General features: G+C 38.3%; 1 protein-coding gene across 4 annotated transcripts in view; it reads left to right on the top strand.

Moving 5' to 3' along the window:
• Window positions 1-9,409, top strand: part of cnih3 (cornichon family AMPA receptor auxiliary protein 3) — a gene marked incomplete at its 5' end in the record, with an annotated part of 24,916 nt that extends 15,507 nt beyond the window's left edge. For 3 of the 4 annotated variants that reach the window (XM_014330861.1, XM_014330860.1, XM_014330859.1), the window contains 1 exon segment: window positions 7,834-9,409. Coding sequence is in view for 1 of the 4 variants with exons in the window: in XM_014330860.1 (XP_014186346.1) it covers window positions 7,834-7,861 (28 nt within the window). 4 annotated transcript variants of the gene reach the window in all.
• Window positions 9,410-9,955: the final 546 nt, after the last annotated feature.

The raw sequence follows: 9,955 nt of genomic DNA, 5'->3' as shown, positions 1-9,955 counted from the left end.
CCCCCACAGAAGTAAACTACCGGTAACCCTTAGCTTATAAAATCCTCTTCATTTACATCACCCGGAATGTTAACCGAATCCAGGCCACTCAGAAATTGCTTAGCCTCTGCTGGGTTGGAAAACTGATGATACTGGTTATCCACTGAAAAAGTCATAACAGCCGGAAAGCGAAGGGAATAGCCAATATTGCACTGTTGCAGCAAGCGGCACACCTCGTCGAACATCCGGCGTTTTTCTTGTACCTCCTGTGCATAATCCTGGAAAAAGCGAACTCTCATGCCTTTCCAAATGATCTGCTGCTTTTTTCTAGCAGCCGCCAGTACGGACATCTTGGCTTTATCCCGTAGGAAGCGAACAATGATGTGTCTCGGTCTGGAATCCGCAGCTGGCTTCGGAGGTGCTGGCCCCACCCGATGGATTCTATCTATTTCGTAGTAATCTCCCATCTCAATGTCCAGAGCCTCAGACAACAGATTCTTCACGCAATCCTCAAGATTACGGCCTTCGGTTCCTTCTCTAATACCTGATATTCTAATATTCTGGCGCCGTGAGAAACCCTCGAGCGCCGTTACTTTTTCCTGCAGCCGCTGGTTCTGTATCTTCAAGTTCTTACTTATTGAGCTAGCTTTAGCCTCTTCGTCCTCCAAACGAGAAATTCTTGTCTCTGTTTCGTCCACCCTTGCGCCTAGGCTATTCACAGCTTCCTTGAGAGACTCAATTCCACCTTTCACCGTCGTCATATCTTGTGCTACCTACTGAAGCAGAGATCTTATAGAAGTCAGCTCGGCCGCCACACCATCTTGGGAAGGACACCTGGCATCCACACCATGAGGTGTCTCCGCCATAGTAGTTAGCGAAGTAGCCTGAGTGTTGTGTGTTTTCCCTCACGGCATAGTCGGATCGTTGCGTGTAAAGTAATGACTCTTCTGCCTCCTTCCACAGAATTTGCCAGGGCTGACCCAAAGTAAGACAAATGACCGGCTCTAACTTACTTTTAACAAGGTTTAGGGGGGTTGGAGTGCGCGCCTCCAACTTATGCTGCCATCTTGGGCGGGCGTACCACGTGACTCGGTCTCTCTGTCTACTCGCTGTCAGTACTCTTGCTGCAGCATTTTGGATTAGCTGAAGGCTTTTCAGGGAGTTTTTAGGACATCCTGATAATAATGAATTACAGTAGTCCAGCCTGGAAGTAATAAATGCATGAACTAGATTTTCAGCATCACTCTGAGACAGAATATTTCTAATTTTAGAGATGTTGCACAAATGGAAGAACGCAGTCTTACATATTTGTTTAATATGTGCATTGAAGGACATGTCTTGGTCAAAAATGACTCCAAGGTTCCTCACAGTATTACTGGAGGCCAAGGTGATGCCATCCAGAGTAAGAATCTGGTTAGATACCATATTTCTAAGATTTTCAGGGCCGAGTACAATAACCTCAGTTTTATCTGAATTAAGAAGCAAAACGTTAGCGGCCATCCAGCTCTTTATGTCTTTAAGACATTCCTGCAGTTTAACTAATTGGTGTGTGTTATCTGGCTTCATGGACAGATAGAACTGGGTGTCATCTGCATAGCAGTGAAAATTTATGCTACGTTTTCTAATGATACTGCGTAAGGGAAGCATGTATAATGAAAACAGAATTGGTCCTAGCACTGAACCCTGTGGAACACCATAATTGACCTTAGTGTGTGAAGAGGACTCTCCATTTACATGCACAAATTGGAGTCTATTAGATAGATATGATACAAACCACTGCAGTGCAGTACCTCTAATACCTACAGCATGCTCTAATCGCTCTAATAGGTTATTATGGTCGACAGTATCGAACACTGCACTAAGGTCTAGCAGGACAAGCACAGAGATGAGTCCACTGTCAGAGGCCATAAGAAGATCATTTGTAACCTTCACTGTTTCTGTGCTGTGATGAGCTCTGAAACCTGACTGAAACTCTTCAAATAAGCCATTCCTCTGCAGATGATCTGTTAGCTGTTTGACAATTACTCTTTCAAGGATTTTTGATATGAAAGGAAGGTTGGAGATTGGCCTGTAATTAGCTAAGACTGCTGGGTCTAGAGATGGCTTTTTAAGTAAAGGTTTAACTACAGCCAGCTTGAAGGCCTGTGGTACATAGCCGATTATTAGAGATAGGTTGATCATATTTAAGATTGAAGGATTAATTAATGGCAGGTTTGTAGGAGTTTTATAGGACCCACATCTGTTACTATATTACTATATTAACCCTTAATACAGAGAATATACTGAAAATTTACCACAGATGATGTAACACTCCATTATCTGCAGGACTGCAGATGAGCAGAAACTACATATTGTATTTTTTTTTTTACTGTGTTAGCTACTGGGGTGATATTTGAGGTCGGGGAAACAAACTACATTTCAATGAAGCAGAAGCAAAACATGTTAATTCACATTTATGTCACAATGTTCAATGAATTGTACCTGCCAGTGGACCAGAACTGATTTGATGTTTGCTGCTGTGATGTCTTTGCTATTCGGTAGCAAATATCATTAGAACCGACTGCTGAAAACTAACTGATACCATTCTCAGTCGACTTTTTGACCTCCAGTTATGCTAGAGAGAGGCATGACATGCTATGTAACCTAAACATGTTTTTTAGCTTGATCTTACCTTATAACTGAACCCACAAGAGTGTACTCATGACAGCACATACACCAACAGTTATATATTACTGTTGGAAAATAAATAAATAAGTAACCTTTATGATGTAACAATGCTATAATAATGGCTTGTTTGGGCTTTGTGCGCAGAAATGTTGAGAGGGTTGAGAAGGAAACTTAGAGTAGTTGAGTTGTCACAATACCAGATTTTCAAACTTAATATTGGTACTTTTTTTCATATCGCAGCTAAACTTTTGACCTCATCCTGCAACAAGAGAAGTAATGGCAAAGAAGCCATTTTTTGAAAAAGATAAGTTAATTTTCCACGAATTTTCAAAATTATAAATTAGATCAACTATCTGTGACATTTTTATCTGTAATGTATCTTACCTTCAGAATATCTAATAAGTAATAACTAATAAAGAAATGAAACAACACAATACATAACACATTTAAATCATAGAAATTTTTGTAGTAGAAAAGCATTAAAAAAAATTTTAAAATGAACTTTTGTGGTATTAGTTATGCTAAAATAAAGAAGATATTTTAAAAATGGTTTTACTAAAAGTCAATTTTAGTATTGATTAATATCTCAGTATGGATTTTTTTCTGACAGCCCTAGCTGGAACAATAGGGTTAAAGGTCATAGGTCAAAGAAACAATGATTATTGGTTTGAATTGTGAAACAAAAAGTGGTCTTTCATATTGTTGATGTTTTCTTGACGCCATCCATCGATCCCAACCTCCTCATTTTATTGACTTGGCACATAGCTAAATCTGCTGACTTCCCTGTCACACTAAATTTTCACAGCAAGAAAAAAGATGTGTTTTGTTGCTAAAACAGTTAATGGTAAAATGTAACTGTGGGTCATAATAGGTTGCTACAAAAATGACCTCTGGGGTCACCTGTTAAGTAGTTCAGTCATGTTGTGCATATGAATAAAGTATTGCAGCTATTTGTAATGAGCTTGGCGTGAGATCTCTGTTTCAATATTATTATAAAACTGTCCTTAGGATATGCAAACCTGCTCTACACTCTAGTTAGACTCAGACTAATTGGACATTAACTTGTTAACACACATTGTTCCTGTCTAATAAGGCGTCTTTCAAAGGGCACATGTTCACCGCTAATTCAGTTTATATTATAAATGTCCAATTAATTGGGCATTTATAATACAAGTCCACCTCTCCTGGCATATGCATGGTAGCATATGCCAACAGCAAGTGTTAGACTCTTATTATTCTTCCTATTCTTTAGCTCAGTGTTTTCCATACTTTTGGAATCATGGCCCATATTTCACATTAGAAAAATCACACGGCACACCACCAAACAAAACCACCAGGTATAGCAGAAGTGGCCCGGTTTGTCCCCAGTATACCTTTTTTGCTTTCTTCTGACCACTACTCCTACTAGGGCCTTCATCTGGGTTGGAATTTTCTCCAGGACCCAGGTCCGATTGACTACTTTTTTTTATTCAAATATTCATCTATTGCTATTAAGTGCTGCGTTGTTTCACTCACAAGCATGACTATTATGTATTTTCTTTCCATCTTCTTCTGTTTTACTGGCAGTTAGCAACCAATTTAATTAGAGCAGGTAGTAGTACTGCCCCCTAGTAGAAGAGAATGTAATTGTTCTGCCCATTACTCACGTTGATCGCTTAGAGTACTAATCAAGCGGAACCAGATAATCTTCCACGGCACACCTGATCATTTCTCGGCACAGTGGTTGGGAAACACTGCTCTAGGCACAAACCATAGGCTATATGTAAAAGTTAGATGTAGCAGCCAATTGGTTTCTGAACATTGATGTTGTTTTTTGATCCAAAGTTACCATTTTTAGATTAGATTAGAATGCTTAGTGATCAGTTAGCAAGCTTGGTAAGCTACTTATATCCAGATGGTGTGTAGCACAATGACTGGAACAAAAACTGGAAGGATGCCCACGGACAGGGAACTGGGGGTATGTAATGACCGTCCATGGAATATGCGTGAAAATTCATGTGAAATCACTTTTAGCACGGAAGATTTGCCCCCCAGGAATTAAACTTATTTTAACTTTGAGGCAAGAAATAAAAATGGGAGAAAGAAAATACGAGTGATAATGCACAAGATAATGTGATAATGCACTACAAACTACAGCTACCCTTAATTCTGATCCTAAATAAATCCAAGTGAATGATATAGGGTAAATTTTCGCCCAGTCTACAATAGTTCCAAAGGGCAAAACAGTTTTTGTATTTGTGGCTGTAAACATATAATGCTGTAAAACTGGGCATTTTAACATGGTAGTCGTATGGGGATTCCCACCTGTTAGAGGAACACAGTTTCTGACACTCCAGCATTGGCTTCATTTCTCAGCTCTGGAGTTTCCAGATTGATTTAAATGTATAAAAAAATATTTGGGATGTAACTGTAAATCTATCATCCAAAAACACATATGTGAGCAGCTACAAATATAAAAGGTCATATTTTATCATTTACATTATGTTCAGTTTACATCTACTTTGGGTGTGAAAGGGAAAGACCTGTAATTGAAAGAGCTAAAAGTCTAAATATTAATAATGAAGCCAGTTCTCAGAGGTTTTAACAGGAGGAAGTTGGTAACTATTAAAGAGGAGAAATGAGGCCTTTCACGTTTGATATCTGTTCCTGTCTCTCGTTTTCTCTGAATCACTTTTTTCTCTCTCTGTCCACGGGTATTCATGAGTCAACTTAGCACACTTGCCTGCTTTTCACCACCAGAGATTAACAGAGGTGTCGAGAGCTGGCAAAGACTTCTGAGATGAACACAAATGTTTCAAGTTGTTCGTTACTGTCAACAAAGTGCTGATCTGTTCTTGTCAAGTCACAGCTCAATGAGAAAAGTGTCAAACCCCCGATCTGTGATTTGTGCTGCTGTTATGTCATTCAGCCCTTCTTTATTCTCTCTCTTTTTTCTAGGTAAACACAACAGAGCGTTTCTTCTTTGTGGTCAAATGAGGCCATAGTGCTGTATCTGCTCTACATTTGGTCACAAGCTCATCAGTGTTGTTAGCTGACTTACAGAAAAACTTTGGTGCAATCACTTTGCCACTTTCTTGCAAATGTGTGTTTGACAGCTTCTTTGTCCCATCCTCATTGCATTACATGATGCTCATTGGCTTCTGTTTTGTTTTTGTTTTGTTTTTTATTTTGCATCCAGTGGCAACTTTTTTGCTGGCTTTTGGGAAATAATAAAAAACATGCCAGGAAGGATAGTTGTTTTTACATTTTTAGGTCATGGTAAAAACCTAAAAATGTGAATTTGTGATATTTACTGCAAAGCATTATGTTATTACTGCATTCAAGAAGCGTTTTGTCAAACATGTATCCCCTCCTTTTAAAGACAAGCTACTTTTTTCAGTTTGAAATAAATAAATATGTGTTCTTGTATTTCTGTCTGTGAGATATACTTTAATTCCATTTTTCTTAAAGGTTATGTGATGGTATTTGAAAGACAAAAAAACCGCCCAAACCACAGAATATGATATTCTTATATAGCATGAATATACATATGTATTTTTGCTATTATTTCATTATTAAGGTTAAACATCACTAATTATCACTAAATGTGTTGTGTTGGTCTCAAACCGATGTACAAATTTTAATGAAACACAAACTGGAGGTCTCACTGGGATTTGGATGAATGCTAATATATTTTGGCCAGTTAGCACTACTAATTGCGTCATGACATATCAACCCTATTTCCTGGACCTACACTGGAAAAAGCTTTCGCCTTTTTAAGAAACTCCTAAATTTGTCAATTTTTCTTTGAAAATGGGTCCTCCAAAAAGTATTCAGTTGTCATTCTAGCCATGTGTAGCTTTTTATTAGCACTATTCAAGTATAGCACAGCTTTGAGCTAAGTTTTAGAGACTCATTGTACACAAGAGCATTCAGGTTCGTTGTCTCTGGACAGCAAATATTTAACACTTCAAAAAGACAACCACTCTCAGGCAAAGTCAAATTTCACTGGGACCTTTAAGATCAAGACTTTTTCATAACCAATTATCTAAAGCACAATTGTATTTGTTTATATTAGCCTACTCAGAGCTTTGTAGCTACCCATGTAATACCAGCTAGCCCAAAATCACAAACCTCCTAAACATTGTTGGTATTTAGTTTTCCATCTTTGTTTTAATCCAAAGTTCAAGATTTCAGCCAGAATATTGTTCTTGATCTTTAGATGTCTACCCTGTTTTCCATGCTGGTATTTTCTAACTCCATTAAACCTGTTAAATCCCCATCGTATGAATACCTGGACATAAGTCTTTCTGGAGAGAACAGTCATCCTTATATAGTTTTTTTAGTTGAAATAATAAGGACGTCATACTTAAAGTGGATAAAAAGACTGATAACCATAGAAAGTATAGAAGGTGGACGTAGCTACTGTGACATCATCCAGTTTCTGAGGTCATATTTTGAAGCTTCATGATTAACATTTTCACCATCAGTATCTTGGTTTACAAAAAACAAATGTGGCAAGAGGGGTAGGCATGACTAAACACAGGCTACTATCTACTCATTTAGACAGTAGCAATAGACAGTGGTTTCGTTCCTTATTCAACTATGATTGACTAAGCCCATAAACTCAGGAAGAAACATTGAAACAACAAAAATCATCTAATGGCATTAGCTAGTCAGACAGTAGTAAAGAGTCTGTCATTGACTTGCATCTTTTAATGTCCTTTTTAGTGTACATTAAATTTAAAAAGAACTGTTATTTTGCCCTTAAAGGTTCAAAAGTCAGAAGACGAAATTAAGAGATTGATAAAACATTTATGGTCAGTTGAGTTGGTCTTCTTTAGATGTTTGAGATTTTGGTGAAAAAAGTTCAGGTAACTGAAAAGAAGACTAGAAAAGGTACCTTTGGTCACAAATAAACAGACTCTTTCTCCTTAACTCAGACAAACAACCAAAATAATTCAAATTGTATCCGAAAGCAGCAGAGTAAGCTGTAAGAAAAAAGAATTAAGAATTAGTGGTCTCGCTTAATAAACCCTCACACACTGGAATGCTGGAATACTGAATAATTCCAAAACAAGAAATTAGATCATTTCAATATTTATGAAAGTTTCCTGTTTGCCTGCCTGTTTAATCACAAACATGATGACTCACTTCCTATTTCTTCCTGTCCTTTTTCTTCCTCTTCTTCTTCCTCTTGTGTTTCAGTATGATCTACTCCTTGGTTACCTCATAACAACTGATTATCAACAACTGGGGAGAAACAGGAACACCTTTCGAGGCATTTGATACAACAGGACTAAAGAACACTAAAAGACAATACATTTCAAAGTAGAATAACAAAAACCTTTTTTTTCCTTGTTGCTGTGAAGCCAAACATCGAACATACACGTGGTTGAAGCTTGTTTTCTGCTTCATACCCAAAAGAAGAAAGGACATGCTTTATCCTCAACTGTATATAAAAATTGAAAACTAAATCTACTGTTTACAGTTTGACTCCTCATAGCGAGACCCAAGTTAATCACTGCCTGGCCAACGTTTGTACCACACACACACAAATACAAACATACACAAACACAAACAGCCACAGCCTCCTCTGGAGTGCTACTGTACTTGCTGTACGGTAACGGCGATGGTAGCCCAGAGGACGAAGAGCACAGTATTGCACAGTTTGTCTCAGGCACAGCATGGTGAAGCACTGTCAGGCCCAGCACAACTCACCGAACCCTCAGTCACTCCTCTTCGATGCCTCACCAACTGTAGCTTCACCGGTGAGCTCAGGACGAGGGATAGATGAACGGATCACACTGTACAGAAAAGAGAAATGAGTTCTTGCGGGTGGGGTTTTGGGGGAGTTGAGCAGGAACACACGCGGTCTGTACGTAGCCTGTGGGATTTTCTTTCAAACATACGTGAATGGCTTTTGTGATGTGTGCATTTTGGTGTATTCTTTAAACAAAGGCATTTCAAATTGATCTTCAGCAAACGTATTCTCTTTACAGCAATGCCTTCTTAGTGTCGTCCTAGTGTTGTTCTATTGTGTAAACTTTTCGAAAACTCAAGCTAACAACTGAAACCTGGCGAAGCTTTGATAGGAGCACACATTCTTTGCACAATTAGTGTCTTCAATCTTGCACAATGTGCTCAATATTTGGCTATATTAGAGAACATTTATTATGGTCTATCCACACAGGTGACGGTCTTCCAACATGTAAAGAACCTTTCAGCCCTATTTGAAGATAGGGAAACAATGTGAATCTTTTCTAGCTCTCTTTACACCTTGGACCAAAATATTGTATTTTTTTCATTTGGATTTATTTATTTTGTGACTGCTCATTTTCATGCTTTATTTTAAACATCAATTTCCAATGTAACTAATGCCAGGAGCAAACAAAGCAGAAGATGGGAAAGGTGCCTGGTATTAATTGGGTTTTTCTCCCTGGTTCGAATAAAAGCAACTGTAGCAAATGATGTTGGCAAGAGGTTGTGAAGAGGATGTCATGAATCACCAGAATTAATTCAGCAGGGCAGGTGGTTGAACCTGCATCATCCATGTGTAGCACAGTTTTCTAACTATTAAGAAACTCGTTAAACCTTCCCCACCATCTTTGCTTGATGAGCTTCAATTTGTAAAGTGGCAGCAGCAAAGAGCAGATAGGAATGCCCCGTTCTTGTTGTTTTCTCTTCTTCTAAGTCAAGCGTTTTCTAACGTAACCTGTATGTATGTGACCAACCAAGTTGAATTTAGATATTGTTTATGAAATAAAGTATTTTAAAATCTAAAGACGCAGTCATTGTACTTAAAGTGTTTTCAATGTTTCAGTGTTTTCAAATATTATTTCAAACATAATTTCTGTGGCATCCTCTCTGCATCATTTTACATTTGGCATATTGATTTAGCCTCGTTGCATCGGGACAGGAATCCCACCCCAGTTTGATCACCCAAATGAAAACCTTCTATCAGAAAAACAATAATACAGAGAAATTCACTTGATTTGTTCTGGTTTATGAAAATATGCCATTTTACCTTCTGACTATACCAAAACTCAGTTATAACCCTAGATAGGTCACTGGTAACCATTGAGGGATTTAACCATCTGATGCCTATTTTGGCTGCCTCCACTGCGAGTGTGTAAGCAGCAGATGATTTGCTCCCTGTCGCTAGCAACCTCCTCTGTCAAACCAATCCTCCACATGTCATCTTTCACAAATCTATGAATCTTCCTCCTCATTTAACATCTTTTATCTACTATCTCACCTTTGCACATGTCCAATCCGTCTGAGCCCTGCCTCTCCATCCACTTAGTTCTAATCTTGTCCATTCTTTTCA

The sequence above is a fragment of the Haplochromis burtoni genome, unplaced genomic scaffold (assembly GCF_018398535.1).
Source record: "Haplochromis burtoni strain Fernald_Lab_line unplaced genomic scaffold, NCSU_Asbu1 Contig_1087, whole genome shotgun sequence".
Taxonomy (NCBI): Eukaryota; Metazoa; Chordata; class Actinopteri; order Cichliformes; family Cichlidae; genus Haplochromis; species Haplochromis burtoni.
Note: the sequence above shows the minus strand (reverse complement) of the source record. Positions and strands in the feature narration are given on the sequence as shown.